The sequence below is a fragment of the Galleria mellonella genome, unplaced genomic scaffold (genome assembly GCF_026898425.1).
Source record: "Galleria mellonella isolate WM207_F2 unplaced genomic scaffold, CSIRO_AGI_GalMel_v1 utg34, whole genome shotgun sequence".
Lineage (NCBI taxonomy): Eukaryota > Metazoa > Arthropoda > Insecta > Lepidoptera > Pyralidae > Galleria > Galleria mellonella.
The window spans coordinates 971,639-994,337 of NW_026442081.1; the positions used below are offsets into that span (position 1 = coordinate 971,639).

General features: G+C 33.6%; 2 protein-coding genes across 4 annotated transcripts in view; one reads left to right on the forward strand and one right to left on the reverse strand.

The window, feature by feature from the left end:
• LOC113512204 (neurobeachin) overlaps positions 1-22,699 on the forward strand; it is a 520,131-nt gene that overhangs the window by 425,296 nt on the left and 72,136 nt on the right. The window contains exons 41-42 of the mRNA XM_052896806.1: positions 11,331-11,448; positions 12,119-12,221. Coding sequence (XP_052752766.1) covers positions 11,331-11,448; positions 12,119-12,221 — 221 coding nt within the window. The remainder of the gene's footprint in view (positions 1-11,330; positions 11,449-12,118; positions 12,222-22,699) is intronic.
• Positions 13,782-22,699, reverse strand: part of LOC113512015 (facilitated trehalose transporter Tret1-2 homolog) — a 56,550-nt gene continuing 47,632 nt past the window's right edge. For all 3 annotated transcript variants that reach the window (XM_052896804.1, XM_026895766.3, XM_031909126.2), the window contains exons 3-5: positions 20,043-20,172; positions 16,057-16,242; positions 13,782-15,751 (exon numbers count right to left, since the gene is read on the reverse strand). In XM_052896804.1, the coding sequence (XP_052752764.1) occupies positions 14,592-15,751; positions 16,057-16,242; positions 20,043-20,172 (1,476 nt within the window). In that variant the 3' untranslated portion in view covers positions 13,782-14,591. The remainder of the gene's footprint in view (positions 15,752-16,056; positions 16,243-20,042; positions 20,173-22,699) is intronic.

The following is a 22,699-nucleotide window of genomic DNA, read 5'->3' on the forward strand; positions in this document are numbered from 1 at the left end:
TCACACAGGCAAACCTTCGGAACGCAACTAGTGTAGTAGATATCGAGTAAAACGTTAATTTTTAATTTTTACGTTACAACTAAAGATAGGGAAGTGTGGTTGAATGATGATCCCGCTCATACAAATAATATAATATAATCTATTGCATTAATAGTGCATACGTTGAGGTGGCGACAGCAGCCCGCCACTATACCTCACCGCTGTTTACATTTCCTATCTGTTTTGACACCTTGTATTGTACTGGCTGCAAAATAATTCGCGCACACAACTTTCAAATTTTGTTTTCTATTTGTACAAGCTTCGTTGTACATTTATGTTCGAAATTTAAAAAAAGATGTTAAAAAGTTATAAAGTATAATGGACTTATCCATTGGAAATGTCTAAAGTATATTTTCTCCTCTTTAGAAAGACTCGAGTTCAGTACTGAAAATATTGGGTATTTTTTTAGTACGATGACGTTAAAAACGAATAGATGTGCCATAAGCTTATTTTCCGTACTCATCATCTTCCTATCCTTATCCCAATTACTATTTAGGGTCCGCGTAATATGTTTTCCTCTTCCATTCTTCTCTATTCCCAGACATTTCCGCATTCACTCCTATTATGGCCATATCGTCTTTCACACAATCCATCCATGTCTTTTTAGGTATTCTTCTGCTCGTACTAACTTAAAAAAAATGTAGCATATGATATCTACAGCAGAATACTATAATATATATACTTCTTCCTCTTCAACATTTGTGTCGGTAGGTAAATTGTTTCATAAGACAAAAATATTTTTCAAACATTAATATTGTAACCTTTTCGAAGATTTTATCTTTTGAGATTTGAATGTTCAAAGATACGAATAGATTGTATTTCATGTGTCATTTTGATACTTCTATGTAAACTAAAATATTAATAAGCATTTTCCAAATGAAGAAAATTCACATTTCGTCTAATTTTCTTATGTCTATGTATGTTACGCGAATACATCGCCAATTCTGACCTAATTTTCATAATTATTATTACATCCAATAGAATTTACTCCCATATTGTTTCTATTTTAATTTTATGACGTTCGAAGCCGCCATTTTTCTTTGCTTGAAAGAAATTCTTGTTATGAAATATACTTGCAAACAAGCCATTTTATATTTTTTTAATAATAATAATAAGTGCTAAACTATCACACCGTACGACACCTCCAGTTAAGATGTCCTTTATGGCAGTAATCACTTAAAACAGTCAAACCCTAATTAATTGAGAAAAATTCGTTTTCTAAATTGACTTAACTCGTAACCGGAGCCGACACCTTATTTATGTCAAGCAATGTACCCACATCTGTGCCACTGGAGGTCGTCAACACAGACATTCTAAATTCAAATGCTGAGATTCTAAATTCAAATGCTGAGGTTCTAAATTCAAATGCTGAGGTTCTAAATTCAAATATTATTTGCGGATAAAACATTATGTGCATGCGGACGGTACTCGTCAAGCAGGGCTGGCACTGCGCGATGTCTGCTAGCCCCCATGCGTTTAGCGACCACCGCACGCCCTAATGGCCGCCCTTGCCTCGTCGCTTATTTACGAGATGCGATAACAATCGCATACCGACACCGGCACCGGCACCGCAGCTAGGACTTGTCTTTGGAAAAAACTCGTTATGCCATACGCGGGGACCCCGGGCCACTACATCATTTGTGTCTATTTTCTTACCTCGCAATTTATTGATATGAACAGGACAGGTAATATTTAAATTAGATTATAATCTGTGTATATGTATATATATACACATACATACATACATACATACATACATACATACATACATACATACATACATACATACACAAACATACATACATACATACATACATACATATATATTTTTTTGAATGGATGACAATGGAATGGTAACGTAATACGCTGGCGGGGCACCAGTGAGGGATGATAGGTGGCAATGAAAAGGCAGCTCAGTTAGCCTACCATGATTAATTCACTTGGAATAGAACACGGCAGTTTCCAGGGGGAACCGCGCGGAGGTCGACCTGACAGGGTGTTTTGCTAACAATGGGGCTACTAATCCCCATTTTCAACAACCCGTTATGGGGGGCACACACATATATTAATAGACATTTTTTTTTTCATTACCGACCATTCGGAACGCAATTTTAGCCATGAAAAACTGGCAAGAAAATCAGTTTTTGCTTACAAAAATATTATATTATTACTAGCTGACCCCGTAATCGTTGTTTTATCACTTATTGCGAAATATAAAAATCGCGATTAAAAGACAGGGGTTGATCGTAAAACGATGAAAATTTAAAGTAGTGTGTATTTTTCAATGTTAAATCATAATAAAATAAAAATGGAAAAATTTGTTAAAAAACTAAAAATAAATTTTTTTGGGGACGGTCACCCTTATCATTGAGGGATATGAAAAATAGATGTTGGCCGATTCTCAGACATACCCAGTATGCACACAAAATTTCATAAAAATCGTTAAAGCCGTTTCGGAGGAGTTTGGTAACAAACACCGTGACACGAGAATTTTATATATAAGATATTAATAATTTTGTGTGAATACAAACTACTTAGCAATATCAGATCATAAAATTTTAAATTTAATTTTAAATATGTTATATATAATTAAAACAAATAAATTAAATAACTCAGTTGTAGTAACCAGAACAGTACAGGCAGCACCCGTTCACGAGTATGACGGATAAGCCAGCCATCATTGTGTTAAACCATATTTTAGATAACTCACAACCTGACCCATCACGCCACCATGATTTATTATACATATATTTTTTCCACCCAAGTATATTTTGTTTACAATTGCAAACATGCTGCTAATAGTTTGTACGGAAAATGCACCACATAAATCAGTGCAACAGATGGCATGTTCCCTTCGTACTCCCAGAGATGCACCGCACAGCCGCAGCGCGTGATGCCGTGATCAGCGGCCATTAGCGATGGTGATCATTGCGTAATTCCAAATAGATGCACGACATGTTTCTAATTCACACGGAATTTGTGTTTGCTAGATAGATTTGGATAGTAGAAAGGAAATGTCGAATTAATAAAAAAAAAAAACTATTAAATTGAAATCATATTTATTTAAATAGACTTGTTTACAAGCACTTTTAAATTGTCGTTTTTTTTTTTTACGAATGCAGCGTTCGGAAAGTTGTTATCTGTTAAGAAGAGCACGCAAACTCAACAAAAATTATTAAAGAAGACTGCGGTTTACCTATCATGATTCTGTTACTCATGTAACAGATTTTCTCTTGTACCAATGTAGTGTTTGCTTTGTTCCTCCTAATCGCCTCTAACAAAATTCTAAATATAGAAAATAGTGGTTATGTATTGTACTGCATAATATAACTTCTGTACATGAAAATACTAAATAAAAAGTTGAAAAATGTATCTTAACTCGACTAGGACAATAGAAAAATTTAATCCTTCAATAGTCGAACCAACATCTAAGGAATAAGGAAGTTATAAGTTTTAACGTATTATTTGATGATGACGTATCATCATCATTGTAATTATATCAACCGTTGACTATCAACTGCTAAACCTTCCCCATAGAGAGAGTTTTGCGAGTAGTTGCCAAGCTTGGCCGTAGGTTAGGCTTTGGTGATATTTTAAGAAGAACGCTGCCGCCCTTGCCTCATCCATTAAATTACCTTCTCTTACAGTAATATGTATACGTGTTGTATATTATTTTGTAGTAATTTATCCACTATCTACATGTATAAAGTGTTTATCCATAGGGGAGTAAGGCGGGCCCGTGGGGCGTTTGACTGCGCATTCCATTTTCGGATTATTGCGCCTGTTACGGGTGCAAACCCCTTCCAAACTATACTACAAAATATCAATACATATTGCACAATAGCTGTTCCCACACAAAAATTCCCAGAAAAAAATGAAGATACACTTTACAAAGGAAATTGATAAAAGGGAATACCACAGGGCGGTGAGAGGCCAGTATGTTTTAAGTCGCGGACGTTACGGTGTACATTTTAGGAATCAATCGCGATTCATATATATAACTACTATTATATTATATAATTACTAATTTTAAATAAAGACTCTGTGTTAAATTATATTAAACGACATTGTGAACTTAAATAGTATTAGTTTTTTAAAAAACCTATCACCGACTATCAGAAACGTAATTCGCCTGTGATCGCAAAACATTATGATCGATAACCTACTACTGTTTTATTACATTAATAAAAAGCCATTTTTTTTTTTCTAATGACCCTCTCGAATACGACTGTATTCTCTATCTTATTAATTCTGATTTTTTTTATGATGGATAGTCGAGTGTATGTAGATACATACAATAAATCATTTTTGAAATTATCAATTTAATATTATTATATATTTGGTTAAACTTCTATCGATCTTGTTTGTACATAACAACATATTGACTAATGATATTTTTCTCAATAATATCCATGCTAAGTACCTACTATGGTTTATTTTTAATAAATAAATAGTTACCACGCCTGTGTTAGATATTTATTTTAAATTATATTAATTTTCTTAAACATCTTGTGTTAAAATGTGTACCTACATTTATTAATAAAAATCAGACTAACTACTTTAAATATAATAAAATATTAAATTTGTTATTATATCAAATTTTGTAATTAATTATTCTTGTAATGTATAAAAAACACTAATTTATATTTTAATTGATTTCGTAATTATTTATTATCATGATACTTAAATAAAAAGTAATGAAATTGTAAGAACACGTGGTCTCACTGACTTGTCTACTCGAATTCGGACCTGTGGATATAAAAGATTGTTATTTGGGTGGGGAGACACTTCTTGTCCAACCGTTGAACAGAGCGGAGCTCCCTGCCGTATCAAGAGTGAACAAGTATAGTAAACCACGTGGTCATTATATAAAATATATCACAATTAATGTTGATGGAAGTCCTAAAGAAGCTATAGTTAAAAAAGTGTGAATGGATTAACAGAAGTTGGGTATTTATGTTATTATTTGTTATATGTCATATACAAAGTAAAATAAGTAAATATATGATTTAATAGTATGATATCTAAATTAAATGAACTGTGAGAAATTGTGCTTTATTTCAATTTATTACCAAGAGGCTTACAACCTTAATATTGCTAAAGAATATACTCGTATCATATACCGTGTAAAGTTACAATAACGTAATTAAATTACTATATTTATTTATTTATTTATTTATTCTTTATTGCACAATAAAAATTTTGTACAAATGGCGAGCTTAATGCCATATGGCATTCTCTACCAGCTAACCATTGGGTAAAAATAGAAAGCGTATATCAATCTATTACCCTATAATTATTTATTTTTTATTTGAGACCTGCATGTTCTATTAATATAAGCTAATCGGTTGCCAGGAAAGGATTTTTTATCACATGATAATGGTAAATTATCTCCGTCTGCGCTATTGGTTTATGGGAGCAGGGCACCAGTGAGGGATGATAGGTGAAGTTGAAAGCAAGTCAGTTAGCCCGTCGTAAAAAATTCAACAAGAACTAATCACAATGGTTTCCAGGGGGTACCGCTTGGAGATCGACCTGACCCTATATCCTATATTGTTAGTTAGGGATTGTTACTTGGGGACTAGTATCCCCATTACTTACAATCCCATTCCCACTGGCAGGCACGAATTACAGGTGAGAATAAAGTTAAATCAAGTAACCCATCGTGTTAAAGTAGGTTTTATATGTTCATATTAATCTATAAAGCCCACACGTTGCTAGAATACATTTTGTTTATATAAATTTCTGTCAAATATTACATAAAAATATATTTGTTTATGTTTGTTTCGAGTTGCCTTTATTATTTTAATAGAGGAAGACTTTGTACAAAAGTCGATTGCTTGGATACGTCTGTCCCATTCGTGTTTCTACCGTGAAGCAGTTGTGTTTGCATAGCTGTGTTTCGGTTTGAAGGGTGGGATATGGCGTGAATTTACTGGGTACAGAGGAATGACATCTGAGTCCTCGGGAATGGCAACGCATGGGAGGTATCATGGGCGAAACAGTATACTCAGTTATGTCCATGGTACTGCTCATGTCTAAAGGCGACGGTTATCAGTTTCCATCAGGTGGACCGTCAGCTTGTTTGCCATTCTAAGTTGTATAAAAAAAAGAAAATTATTGCTTTAGATTATTACACTATAATAGATTCTAGCTTTTTTATTACATCGCAACTTTAGTGAATTGTCAGCACTAACCATAATGGTTTTTAGAGGGATCAACTACTTATTATTTTTCATGAAAACGTAAAGCAAATAAAGCATAATCTCCTTCTTTCTCTCTCTTTACTCTGATAAACTTTTTTAATTCAAACACCATTATGAAACACTATTATATAGTTTTTATTTGTAAACACACGTCACTCGTCTATACTCGTATTTTCTTGTAGAAATTATACCCTAAAAGGTCTCCAAATATAGAGGGTTCGTTGACAAATTGCTTTACAATTGAACAGGACAGTTGCTCCCCACACCTCGTCTGGTAGCTCTCGAGAATAGAGGCATATCTGTAAAGGACTACAGAAAACGTGTGTTTATTGTATTAAAGAAATATCATCCAATATTATTCATATTACATATTAAAAAAAAAAGTAATTAAAAATATATAATACATTTACTAATGAATAAATGAATGGTTGATTGGAGAGAACACCATCCAGTGTTGTCTATCAAATGTACATACATGCACACTGTGCATTATAGTTTAAATATATAAATACAGTGATAATATCATAGTTTTATTTTATACAACTTAGAATGGCAAACAAGCAGTACCATGAACATAACGGAGTATCCTGTTTCGCCCATGATAACCCCCATGCGTTGCCATTCCTGAGGACTCAGGTGTTATTCCTCTGTACCCACTAAATTCACGCCATATCCCACACTTCAAACCGAAAGACAGCCATGCAAACACAACTGCTTCACGGTAGAAACACGAATGGGACAGGGGTGCCCAAACAAACGACTTCTAAGTCTACAACACTTGATTGCGACTCAGAAATATCAATCGCACCTCAGCCTGAATCACTGAAATTTCAAATTCATATTTGAATCATTTATATATTACTGCCATACCACTTTGTATCTCGGAGATTATGTAAAGCCATTGTCCGCTAGGCTAGTCAAAAATCAAAGGGCTTCATGTATGACGAAGGCGATCTAGCAATTACCAATTTTTGTCAGAGGGAGACTTTGTACAAAAGTCGATTGCTCGGGTACCTCTGTCCCATTCATGTTTCTACCGTGAAGCAGTTGTGTTTGCATGGCTGCATGGCTGTGTTTCGGTTTGAAGGGTGGGATATGGCGTGAATTTACAGGGTACAGAGGAATAACACCTGAGTCCTTAGGAAAGGCAACGCATGGGGGGTATCATGGGCGAAACAGTGTACTCTGTTATGTGCATGGTACTGCTCATGTCTATAGGAGACGGTTACCACTTTTTATCAGGTGGGCCGTCAGCTTGTTCGCCATTTTAAGTTGTATAAAAAAAATCTTAACACCAGATAGCGCCACACTCACACCAATAATAAGCATACAAATTAAATCCATTGATGTTCGTTTTTTTATCATAATGTTTACACTTTGCGCCTTGTTTACGGTGCGGGGGTCGAGAACTCATTGTGTTGATACGACATAATAGACTATCAGGGGCTGGTCACTACACCCCATTTCATATCCAATACGGACGTCGAACAATGCACTATAACGAGCGTAACCAATTCAACGAAGGTAGTTAATATTGTAAGCAGGCGTCGTAACGTATATTGTTATAAATGAATCAATTAGATAGATACTCTTTATTGTTTGCTCCAAAAGGTTATAGTAATAAATTTATTATGGACACAAACAATAACAGAGAGTGTTGTATCCTTATTAGTGCTTCTCTTTTTGTTCATTTGTTAAGTATTTTTGTAATTAAGCACTAAATAAATATATATATATATATATATATATATATATATATATATATATATATATATATATATTGCACTTGTAAATTACATTGTTAATGCATTTATAAATATTGTGAGCAAGGGTGGACTTATCTCTGACAGAGATCTCTTTTTTTTCTACAAGAAATAATCATACTGTAAAAACAATATGTGTAACAATATACCTAAAAGTGACCTCTTCCAGGCAACATTCGAATGGGCAGAGTTAATTTTTATTATGTTTTTATTTAATTGTAATTGTGGTATGATCGTACCATTCCATTTTTTAAATTTCATTTTTTTCTTTATCCAAATACCGTATTTGTACTATGATGAACATTTAGAAAATTAGCTAAATCGATTTTCAAGTGGTACGCTTATACGGAATACTTCTTTGAGATGTCGATTAATACTTCCTACTGCAAGTCGGTCAGTTTCATAGTCATACATAGTATCTATCATATATATATGTACCATGCCATATACATACGTCATTTATTGTATCTATAAATTATAGTATCTATAAATAATTACACAACTTAGAATAATAATCTGACGGCCCACGTGATGGGAAATCGTAACCATCGCCTATACCATAGACATGAGCAGTACCTGTCTATCTATCTATCGTAGAATTTCGATCATTACGATTAACCATGTATAACATGAGAATAGAAATAGATAGAAAGAGATCTGCTACATGAATGGTGTAGCAAAATTTTTATCTAACTCAATCGCAGCATCGCTAACGCGAATTACAACAACAAAATACACACATGTCCAATTCACACACAACAATGCACATGTCCCTTAGCGTGGAACGTAACACCACTCATCTCACAAATCACCACAGCTCACTGCACTAATCAATCTCTCGACGCCAATTACGGCGCCCCATGCAGCCGCCATTGTATCTACGACGCATTAAAATCAATGTTTTGTTTTTTTTTTTTTATTGCTTGGTTATTTGAAAGAAAAAAGATAGAAGGAAAAATTTATTTGGCGCATATCAATAACAATTACAAGTAAAATATATGTAAATAATTATAAACTTAAAGAAAAAGAAAATGCAAAAATGTACTTATACCTAATTAGAAAATATGCGACCAAAATGTGACGCCACTCAGCTAAGTGTTTGGGCATTCATACGTAACGTCTAAACGCTTATTTTCTTTGGAACCAAAGAGAGTGGTAGATGGCGCTACACAGCCAAACACACATTAAGTCCGACCTATATACATATTTCAATGTGTACAAAGGAATAAATGAACGAGAAACATTGGTTAAATAAATTAAACTTAAAAATAAAAAAAATAAAAAACAGAAATATTTACTCACAACCGCACAGCTGTTGCCACCCGAACGACAGTAAAAAACTGATAAGTAATTTTGGTTATTTTCTTACTGAATTTATGTAAGAATTTACAATCATGATATCCGTAGTGGTACGTTCTTGTTTATAAGCGACAGTTACCACTTTCCATCTATTGCGCCGTCATTCCGAGTTACATAAAAATAAATACAAGACATGCCTGTGGTTTTAACGTTTATTAATTCAAGACATTAATAGGCAACATCATTATTTGAAGTCTCCACCTTGAAGAGCGGACTAGTGCCCCCTTCCCCCTCTGCCGCCGCGCTGGCCACCACTGATTTACACCGAATTATTGTGCGTATAAATTTAACAGCTAACGAACTTTTTACGACGGCCATGTTCCCCGTTTACGACTGCATAGTGTTTAGGTGCGTGTTTATTTTTATTCCCATCCGAAGCCGTGTTATATAAAATTGCGTTTTTATAATACATTTAAATTAAACCATAGATGTCATGTCCAAATAGTGTTCGAACATAAATTTAAAGCTAAAAGTATCCGGAGAACATTTTTATATTTCAATCTGTTCTAACCTCTTATAGTGGATAAGTTCTATTAACATTACGAATAAATAGCCTTATTATACAAGCGACATGGCTTTGTCTGTACAGGGCCAGACAAATGTCTCCGTGTAGCTGTTTATCACGTCCACCTTGTTCGTACATATGTTGTTAACAAATTACACGCGATACGGTCGCGCAATCTCTATATTTTCTTCTATCGTTTATGTATATATTAACATAGCTTTATACTTCAATATCAGACTACTGGGTTTCTTCAAAGAAACTGTTACGGGAAGAGTTGAGATGGAAAGGAATGCAATTTACTCCTACTCTTTTTTTATCCTTATGATATTGGAAGATTTATTATTATAAGTGCATTACAGGTTTTTGTAATTTTATGCACGAAAAATTATTAATTCACTATTGGGCCACCTGCCCATTTCTATCTGTTCTCCTTTAACCAAAGGTTGTCTGTAAGAGATTACCCTAGCGATAACACCGCCTTTTGTACCTTTATGTGTATATTTCAATCTGTATTTATGTTATTGTATTTCACTTAAATTATTCACTTGTCATTGTATATTTTTATTTATGGTGCAATAAAGAGTTAATAATATTATTATTATTACATAAGCCGTTAACTATCCACTATTGAACATAAGCCTTCCACCTAAGGAGAGTTTTCCAGTAGTTGCCACGCTTGGCAGGCGGATTGATAACCCTGTTCTTTGGTGATCTCTTAAGTTCTGATGCTGCCCATCCCTCAATTATTCAAGTTCCCTTATTCGTCTCTTACGACACCCACAGCAAAGGAAGGAGTGGCCCATTCTATGCTGGGACCACACGGCGTAAGATTACAAAAGTAAATTATGATAATAATCCAAGAGAAAAAAAAACTAAAAATGCTAGTGTTAGAGCCAAACCTTCTTTAGATAGTGTTAACACCAAACGTCGTGATAATCGTAAGATATTATGCTGTTTTATTTATTTACACTTTATTGCACCAAGTAAAAAGAGAAATAACAAATACAGTAAATATTAATGAGGAGTGATACAAAAGGCGGCCTTATCGCTAAGCAATTTCTTCCAGACATTGAGAAGAGAGATCTTTGGGAATAGATCTCAGTGAAATATTAAGAGGTAGTCATAATTTAAAATTTCTGATGAAAATGATGAGATCTAGTACCAACTGGTTTTGATTGTAATCTCTGATGACATAAAGACCAACTACTACCTTTATTGTAAACTCTGGCAACTTGCTAGCATGTTGTATTCCGGTTTATAAATTAAGATAGGACAATGAAATTACCAGGTACTGCAACACAAGGTCTTCATATCACAAGAATCTTCAACGCGCAAGTGATGGTCGTTTTAAGCGTTCATCGTTGTGCTTACTAACAGACAGACTGTTTCTCAATTACCGTGTCTATTGAACAAAATTTAAAAGACAGATATTCAATATTGAAAATTCTTTATTTTCAGGTACTGAAGTACTGCGAACACCTTCACGGAAAATGGTACTTCAGCGAGATACGCGCGATCTTCTCGCGGCGTTACCTTCTACAGAATGTCGCCATAGAAATGTTCCTGGCCAGCCGAAGTAAGTGCATATTTTTCTTTAAATTAATTTAAAAAGCTATGACAGCTATAGACCCATTGTATGAATTAAATCGAATACATTGCTCATTATGCGAATTATAAATGGTGATAAAAATTCACATTAATCCACACACAATATTGCCGGTATGAAACAAAAGCAACAAGACCGAAGAAAAACAAGACTTCTTTTTTTTGGAAGAAGCTCACAATTAACATTTACTTTTTGTTTTACCTTTAAATTTGTGGATGCAGGTGGCTCAGGACCGTTCCTTATGCGGGAGGTCTATGTTCAGCAGTGAACAAATAAGGGCTGATAGGATGATTAAAATCATAATGATTTTAAAATTCCGCAACCTATAAATTCTTTATGTAATTGATATATTTTACTCCCGTATTGGTCCCGATATTAATATTTTTGTCTTTTAAAGTCACAATTTTTTTGTAGAGCAAAATCTACTTGTTATTTAATGTTTTATTATAATTTAAAAAATATTCATTCACTTTTTTCTATCTGAATAATAAATCCAGATAAGTTGATAAGCACACAAAATCTAGTCGGAAGTCTAAAAACACGGACATATTCAGACAAATTTGAACTGATGATAATTCTAGCCACAATTCGAAAATGTTATTTCCACTTGAAGTGAAACATCGTTTTGTTACTATTTCAGCGTCCATATTCTTCGCATTTCCGGATCAGGCGACGGTGAAGAAGGTGATCAAGGCCCTACCCCGAGTCGGCGTCGGCATCAAGTATGGCATCCCGCAGACCAGGTCAGTGCTCGCTACTTATAGACATATTTTTGCGCAAATGTGTACCTAATTGAGATAGATGTATAAATTGATTGTCAGGAACATGGGATAACAAGACTCGTAAACTTTATAGGACTTTAAACGCAATTAAAAATAAAAATTATAAAAAAAAAATATTTATCCAATCTACAAATTTATTAAATACTTGTAAAATGTTTTTCGTACTACGTTTACTCTATTAATCGATATATTAAAACGGGTAGGTAGTGCCATCTATGGTCATTGCGACTTAATCATAAAGATGATTATTTTGTTAGTTAGGTGCTACAGTGTTATAAGTTTATATAGATCATAATAGATGGCGTTACGTGACGGATTTATCAGTAGGCTGCGTAGGTTGAAACCTAGAGCGGCAAATTTAAAGTGGCAAATTAAAGACCAAAAGTTACTGATTCTTTGACAAAACCATTGTAATTAATATGACTAGGCTATCGAATTATAGAGGTCGATAGGGTCGGCAAAATTGAAATTACATAGTGGCGGCAAATGTGTGAATCCACATCTATCATATTTTAATTGAAAATACTTAGATTTATATGCAATTAAATGTATTTTATTACTATAAAAATTTACATTTTTATAGTGACAAAATACAATTTTTATACTTGATAATATTTTAACCATTATTATTATACTGGTACCTAACAATTTGATGACATGGAACAAATTTCTAAACAGTGGCAGTTTAGTTTTTTTATACCCTATTAACTAATTTAAATAGGTTCATATAAACTTTAGAGAATGATTTACCTAAATGTGAATTAAAAAATACTTTATAAATTATACTCTATACCTTAAGTCAAAAGTGAAGAGCCTCCAGAACTGAAGCGTATGCATGAAAAGAATCATTAAAGTCGATAAGGCAAGAGATATATTACTTGTATGACGAGAGACGTATGTAGAAAAATTCTTTAAATACTCAATTTGCTCAAGAAATATGGCCCAGAAGCGTGTTATGAGAATTGTCGACGATCCCAGGTTAACAGGCGGTGTCAAGCCCCATAATTTAAGGCGAAACTTTGCCTCTCTTTGCATCTTCTACCGCCTGTATACCGGATTGTGTTCTGAAGAACTCTTCAATATGATAGTTACAGCCACATTTCATTATCTTACCACTCACCATCGGCGGGGAATCCATCCTCACCTTAGAAACAGAATTGTCACGCACAATTCGATTTCAGAGGAACTTTCACCCGCGAACACTCGGGTTATGGAATGATCTTCCTGCTAAGGCTTTCTCTAGAGACTACAGCTAGGGTTCTTCAAAAAGGATGTACTAAGATTTCTTAAAGGTCGGCAACACGCGCGTTACACACCTCGTGTTACGTGTTAGACTTAGACGAGCCATATGCTTGTCTTCCACCACAGTAGTATAAAAAATAATGTAACAGATAATAAAATCTATCGAAATCCTTTAAAATGATCCTTTAAAAGAATGTTTAAAACATTCTAAAAATACTGTATGTACTCAACATTGGATTTTTAGGAAAAGTACAAATGTAAAACAAATGAAACAGTATACAATAAAAACAACGTTTTATTATTCACACGGTTATTAAATATATCATCACAGTATATAAACAAGTTTAAATTTATTTCATTCACCCTGCAATAAGTAGGTTTCGACCGACGAAACTTCCACGGCTTCAAACATATTGTATTATATGTGTAAAGCGAATACTATTTTATATATTAATCTATATTTATACTCGATTGCTCACTCAACGTCATAAATTATACAAAAAATATAATTTGTAAATACCTACTGGCGTATAAGTAACAATTCTTCACAATTTCTTAATAATATCTTCACAATCAATTTCAATATACTTTGGCAATTGATTTTCACAACCGAACATTGAAAAGAAAAAATCAATTCATAAAAAATCTTGCTATGCAACTAAGTGACGAAGGGAATGATCCTATCCTTACAATTGCACTCAAATACAAGCAAAACTTAACAGTCAAAGTGTTTACTAAACAAATTAGTATAATATCCGTGTCTAACAACAAGGAAATATTACCAGCCACGACCTGCGACCAGCGCTGTACAGCTAGTTCGAGTCATTTATTTTTGTACTTAAAAAAAATAGCCACAAAAAATATGTAATACATTGTTAAAAAAAATCGTCACCTTGTATACATAATTAAAAAAATAACTAAAACTAACGGAATGTAACATCCTTATGAACTAGGACTCACTCGAACACTAGCACAGTTATAATTTTCAACACGATTCAACATCACATATAAATTGGTAACTTTATAATACTTTGAACTAACAATTGAAATAAATATCTATATATATTATATATAATCAACATCCGCCATTTACTGTTTGTGTTTAATCTTTTCGTCTGTCTCCTGTATCCAGTACGGCGTGAATATATCTTTGTTTTTCTCCAATGAAACCGCAGCACCCGCGCTATGCCTTCTCTGCACCTGTCTCTCTTCAATACTGTACTGCTTCTCCTTGGAGAAACAAGCCTCTGGATCTACATCGGTCCTCTCTTCGTCGAACTGTTTCATGATCTCGGTCAGCGACTTCCCCTTCGTCTCCGGCAGGAACCATAGACAATAAGCCGCTCCCATTAAAGCACAAATCCCGAAGATATATAAAGTACCATTGCTGGTCAATAAGTTCTCCAACTGAGGGTAAGTCTTTATATTGAAGAAGATCAAAACATAAGCGCAACAAGAGGTCGCTCCCGACATGACTCCTCTAATATCCTGAGGGTACAGTTCCCCGGACATTATCCACGGTAGCTGCAGGAACCCAACCATGCTGAAGGATACGTGTAGAAGAACGCAAGCAAGTTTTACCAGTGGAGGCCCGTTGAGAGTATCACACACGGCTGCACCGAGCATCGCCATACCTAATAGGAGTCCTGACGTCGCAGCCAGAGTCTTTCTTCTAAAACTGTTGATGAGACATGCCCCAACTGCACCCATGAACACTCTAACTCCTCCAACGATGATAGACGCCGTGAATTCGTTGACGCTGGTGCCGACAGACTTGAAGAAATCAACCGCATAGTACAGGATAACGTAAATACCCGACATCTCTTGGAATATGAAGAACACTATGAGCAATATAAACGGTTTCAATACACTTCTCCGTTTGAACAAGCACAACTTGTCTTTGAATGACATGGTTTCCCCGGATTTTCTGTCTTTCGTGAACTCCATCAGTTCCTGTTGGGCTGCGCTGTTATTCTGTCGGAGCCAAAACATCGAATTGTAGGCTTCCTTCATATGACCTTTAGAAGCTAGCCACAGCGGTGACTCTGGAACGAAGTACATCAGGAAGGGAGTGAGTAGCGATACTCCAGCGCATATAGCAGCGACCTTCCTCCAGTGCACGAAGGCGCCTAGTGAATAAACCACAAATATGCCAGTAGACACCAGACCTGGCCCTAGAGCGCTGAGAACTCCCCTTTTCTCCGGTGTGGTGATTTCCGCGACATATATGTATGATACCGTTGACATGCCTGTAAAACAACAGAAAAAAAATAAATACCTACATATTTTTGATTGACATTCAAAAAGCCTGATTTTGGAAAAAAGAGTTTTTACATTTGACTGTATTTTTCTGAATATGTCATGCGATATTTTCGCATATCGTAAACTGGTTTCATAAATGTCATTCCATTTTCTAAGTCGACTTTTTATAATTTTTTGTGATAGTCCACTAATTTGTTGATCTCCAAAAAAAGTTTTTGTGATACAATTTGCATTTTTGAATTAATTTTTTGGCAAGACAACGACCCATACATCGACAACGTTAGATACTTACCAATAGTAAAACCAGTAATGAATCGACCCACGCATAGGAACACGTAGGTCTCCGAGAAGGCGATGACTAGCCAACCTATCAGATTGGGCAGCACAATGCTCTGCAGCAGCAGCCGTCTGCCGACTGCGTCCACCATCATTCCACCCAGCAGGGCACCCACAGGATTGGAAATAACACCCAAACTTGCTGCAACAAAGAAAAATATTGTCTTCACAATTCTTGATTTTATTTCACAAAATTAACTTCTAGGCATCTTGATTTATTAATAATCCAGTAGTAAAACCTGCCCATCACAGAATGAATAAACAAAATCTGTTTACCAGTGTAATAAGAATATGACGTACCTAACACATAAGAAATACCATCGAAATGTAGTTGCAAATCGTCTTATTTGTGAATATCAATAAAAAATAAGTTTACGAATATATTTTTCTAAACATCTTTCGTTATGATTACATGCTGATTTAGTGTTGAGAGAAACATCAGGCGCTTAAGAGTCGAACCAGCTCCACAATACGCCAGGGTATTGTGTAGAAATTGATCTTTCTGGTGCTATGGTGGCGAACATGACAATTGACATGACTACCTTTCACTAAGTACAGATATTTGCACTATTTTAAAGAGTTTAATTTTATATAGTGTATATAAGGGGTGGTCAACTGGTCGATCGCGACTATAAGTCCAGTCGATAGTGCCAAGGCAAAATTTATTTATATATTTTGCTAATCTAGCGAAAGTTGCTCAGACGCAATGCTCACACTAATATAAAGAAGTAGTTACTGAGAATAATTTTCAGTACTACATAATTGTCTACAAAGGTTTATTGTTTCATTTGAGATTTCAAGAAATATATAATTGGTAGATCGCACAGGGGTTCGTCAGTAAACAGTAGTTCTTGGGTTTAGTCAAATGGTCAACTCCTGCTCTATATATATTAAACTCTTACGTCACGTTGTTTTGTATGAATGAGTTTACAGGTTCTATTATAGACTGAGTCCATTTAGGTAAATAACTTTTCTAGAATGACTAAGATCCGGGCATTAATTCTATCATTGTCTACTTTTTCATAACACAGGACATGTAACTCAAGAATCTAGCAGCTGGTATAATTGTGTGACATTTGTTATTAATAAAACCTCTCGAGATAGTTTTGATAAGTTAATTCCCTAAATTAACCTGTGATCACACTGAAAATATTTCCAACCATGACTTGGATATTACAGTGTACATATGGTACGTCAGCAAATAATTTCAGCTACACATCACGTGTTTAAAATCAATATTTACACAAAAAAAAAGATATGCTTTATTTGTAGATATGTTTTATTTGTAGATTTTGTTTGTTTTTAACTTAATTGAAAGTTAACTATTTACATGTAATCCTATTTAATTACATATTTCTCTTAAAACGGCAACGAAATTGTAAAGTCACTGTCTTCAACATTATAATAGAGATACGTTGTGCATATTAATAATGGCTTCACTTAAAATTATTTAAATTAATGAATAAATTTTATTTTATTCTGATAAAAATACAACAACTGAAAGCAGATGAACCTCTTCATTTAAATAAAAAAATATATATAACCGACATTCTTACAGCATATTGATTTATTGTTCTATAAAGAACAGATTGTCAATAAGCAGGTTCGAAAAGGAAAAATATGGTAAAAATTGAAAATAGAACAATAGCCCTTTTTATAAAAAATGCCTTACGTCATTCGACGCAGTTGATTAAATAGTCTACAGCTATTCATACAACTATACACCTATTACTATATTATTTGAGAAAATATATATATATATACTAGCTGACTCGGTAAACGTTGTTTTACCATATACATTATTTCTAGAACTATACATGAAAATTTATCGTACTACAATTATTATATTCGACTGCAATCTTGCAAACGTATTGCAGCAGAATATAAAGTTGTTTGTATTTTTCTATGCTAAATCATAATAAAATAAAAATGGAAAAATTTGTTAAAAAAATAAAAAATAAATTTTTTGGGGATGGTCACCCTTATCATTGAGGGGTATGAAAAATAGATGTTGGCCGATTCTCAGATCTACCCAATATGCACACAAAATTTCATAAAAATCGGTAAAGCCGTTTCGGAGGAGTTTGGTAACAAACACCGTGACACGAGAATTTTATATATAAGATATAGTGTACTTCTTTTACCGATATAAAATATATTACCATGGTTATATTAAATGTTGTATTGTAAGGAACTACATGCAATACTATCAATGTACCAATAAATAAATATTGCATCTTATGTATGATGAGTAGGTTCTCATAATACATTGTTTTATGTATGTATGATGCTTTTCTTGATTACTATTCTTTAAGATACGTAATACCCTTGGTATTGCAGGCGTTCATAAACTAAGGTAACCGTTTATCATCAGGTAGGTCGTTGCTTGATTGCCACCTCAGTGGTATAAAAAAATGATATTTTTTATGTATTTTTTTTATACAATATAGAATAGCAAACAAGCTGACGGCCCACCTGATGGAAAGTGGTAACCGTCGCCTATACACATGAGCAGTACCATGGACATAACAGAGTATGCTGTTTCGCCCATGATACCCTCCATGCGTTACCATTCCTGAGGACTCAGGTATTATTCCTCTGTACCCTGTATATTCACTGTCATATCCCACTCTTCAAACCGAAACACAGCCATGCAAACACAACTGCTTAACGGTTGAAACACGAATGTGACAGAGGTGCCCAAGCAAACGACTTGTTATTTATTACCAAACCATTATATTGATTTAGCAAACTTTCCATTAAATATGATTGTTTGTTTGCCCCGTCGTGAGTACCAATGGACGAGCCGGATTATGTCCCGGCGGCCCCTTCTCGTCGCGCTATCGGCGTGAACAGAACTCTGTGAAGGGACGCGGCCTCCATTGCTACGATATTTATTATATACAAACAACACTTATCTTATGTTTGCGCACTCTATTTATGTTATATTATTAATTTTCCATGGATATTACATAACTTTATATAAAAAAAAAATTCATTATTTACCTAATGCAATCGATATTAATATTATATTTTAAGAAACTCTTAGTGTGTCCTTACTTAGTGTGTATAATTACGTGTTATTTGTAGTAATTCTATTGTATCTATGTATGTTCTATTCTATTATATGTATGTTTTTATAAAATATATATTTATGTTTTTTTTTATCAATATATGTTTTGGCAAACAAGCATACTGCCCACCTGATGGTAAGCGGTTACCGTAGCCTATGAACGCCTGCAATACCAGAGGTATTACGCGCGCGTTGCCGACCCTGAAGAAACCATATATGTATCTATGTATCTTTATATATCAACAGAGCACTTAATACTATATATCACCTAATGCTAAATCACATTTCTGAATTACACGATACAGGCTAGCATGCCTAGTGTATAATTCGTAGACTTAGTCATCTATGTAAATATGTTTTACCAAAGGAGTGTTTATATCGTTTCAATAGATCTATTAACTCTTTAATATTCAGTTATAAGATGCTAGCAACTACCGGCACTATAGTATTGGAAAATGCTTAACATTTTTTTTAATTAAAAAATTTGGAATATAAAAAAATGAGTTAGTTAATATTTTTTAACATACCTAAATTTAACTTTTAGTGTAGATTTGCATGCGTGACTATATTTTTAATATCAATTTACATTTAGTTCTTCTTAAATAAGCTTCTAATTTCCTCGCCTATTACAGAAATGTACTAAATCTAAATAATAGTTAATAGTCCCGTTTTATTTAGTATGTTACTCGACTATCAATTTGAAGTCAAAGGACACAATCTTCTTTGAATTGACTCGGATCTGGGTGTCCTAGTGTATGCCTTCAGAAGTTCCTTATAATACAAAGGATCTGGCTTGAACACCAGGCGATTGATGTGATGTGCTATCCAGTAAATATGAAATTGAATTTAAAATTAATTTTTATTCTTACCTATCCATGAACTTTGTTCGTATGTGATATTTGGATGTTCATGCGTGTACTGGGGCAACAGAACTGCTGAGAAGCCCTGGCAGAAGCCCACCGATATGTTGATGGACTGCGCGGCGAGCGCCGCCAACACCTGCAAATAAACATGAAAGCCTGGTCAATGTACAGAATTTTTACTCTGGCAGAATAATGTGTTTCGGATGTAAATACTAGGACAACAGAAGAACATTGTGGCTGTGTTTGCCTCGTCTTCCTGAAAGTCTGATGAGAGAACCCTTGGCGTAAATTTATTATGGTCATAAAACCTAAGATTGCATGCAATACAACGTATAGAATACGCCTAACTATATTTGAGAGTCTAACATACATCTTGAGGAATCGTAGGAATCGAGATATTTTTAGAATTTTTGCTCCTAAGACCGTAATTTATAAATTTCCAAGTCATACACTTGGAAACGTATGAAATAAAAACAAATTTATACTATTAAAAATGTTATAATATAAATGTATATCGCAAATAAATATTATTTTCAATTTACTTACAATTCTGTTCATATTTGTTCAAATTTAATAAACACATTGTATGTCCAATTTCATTAGACGTGCATTGTTCCAAAGCAATATATGTTTTAGAATCAGGCGTAATACGTGTATAATCGAATTTAACAAATTTATGACGCACCTTTCACTATTTAGTTTGTCATAAATTTAAAGCTTAAAAATAATATTTTTTGTTAAAAGTATGTGTATATTTGTAAATATATCGTCGTAAATTTATCGCCGCGTATTGACATAACACGTTATGTCCGACTGTTAATACAATACCAATATATATGTATGTAAATATATCCGTGTACGCATCACGCAAAAACTAACAGACTTTTGATGAAAAATACTATGATGATAAATTAATCATCATATCAGACTTTAACTGTCCACTGCTGAACATAAGCCTCCCCTTGGGAGGTTTTGCCAGTAGTTGACATACTTGGCAGGCGGATTGGCAACCGCAGTCAGGTTTTAGATATGTTTTAAAAGGGACGCTGCTGCCCATCATCTTCCCTTAGTCGGCTCTTACGACACCCACGGGATAGAAAGGGGTGGCCTATGCCGGGATCACACGGCCAAATCCATAATTTAATATCCGAGTCAAAATATAGGATAATTTTTAAGATGGTAAATTGTTTCTTTTGTATGGGGGCAAATATGAAAAATCCTCACGCTATCGACATCAGGGGTTTGACTAGTACTGAATATATTATTTATTGAGCAATATTTAAAGTTATTATTTCCAGCACAATTAACTATTGTGTGCGATTTACAATTTTCATATCAAAATGTCAATTTTTCTATTTTACAACATACAAAAGTAAATTGACGGCGCTAAATGGTTTATACATACGTGAATGATTGCAACTAATCACCGGAACCGGGTCTTGTAATTTGTTTATTTTATGTGACGCTGCGCATGCGCATGATTGTGTATGTACTACAATTAATATAATTCTTTTAAAACTAATCACCGACATTGTCATGTCGTCGGATTGTTGAAATAAAAAACATAAAAAAGTTAATAGTTAATTTTTTTTTTTTTGTTTATTATGTATATAACCATGGGTTTTGGTCAATTTAAGCTTTTTTTTTTTTTAAAAATAAAGAGGATCTCAATTCATCTATCGATATTTTTTTTTTTGTGTATTTTAAACGATATATTTCCCCGTACCAATTTTGCGCCCATTTTTTATTTATTTTCCAATCGACCTATATCGGACCAACTCAGGAGAATTTGATGCTGTTTTGTTCTTAGGTATATAAGTAACGAAATTTTATATTTTTTTTTAGAATCAAAGCTTATTGCTTGATAAATGTTTTTTTTTAGTTATATTTTTATACCTTAACTATTTTATCCTTAACTAGTTTATCCTTATTTTCAATTGACTTCGAAAGAAAAAAGTTCTCAATTTGGTTATATTTTTGTTTGTTTGTTAGCTCATAACTCTGTCAATTATGAACCGATTTCGAAAATTCTTCTTTTATTTATTATTTTTTATTATTTATTTACAATTTTAATTTTGATAAAGTTCACATAAAAACTTTATCAAAATTAAAAATGTAAAAGTAAATTATAAAAAAAAAGAAAAATGACTGAATCGATTTTCTTTTTAATCGATTAAATAAAATATAATTTTTAAATCAAAATAAGCTGGTTTTGCTACAATTGAAGCCAGTTTTTTTGTTTTTGTTTTGTATAAAACAATCTTAGTATTATATAAAATATTAATAGTATAATAATTGTATATCTGTACTTGTTATGACAAAGCATTGTTCTGTATGTGTGTGTACATATATGTGTGTAGTGAAGGTAAGGTCGTATATATCGTATTATTGCTTTTTTATGTTTTGTTAAGTATTATATTTTAAATTTTTTGTTTTTTTTTTTATACCACAAATGTGGCAAACAAGCATACAGCCGATATTCGATAACACGTTAATGTGCGTATGTCTGACGTTATAAAAAGTCTCAATCAACAAGATTAATTTGAACGCATTTAGAATTGCTAATGCTTATGTAGTATAAAAATAAACTAATAATATAATTAAAGGATATTTTTTAAAGAGTTTAGCCACCGACCTTGTTCTGTAAGCGCAAACCTTTGAAT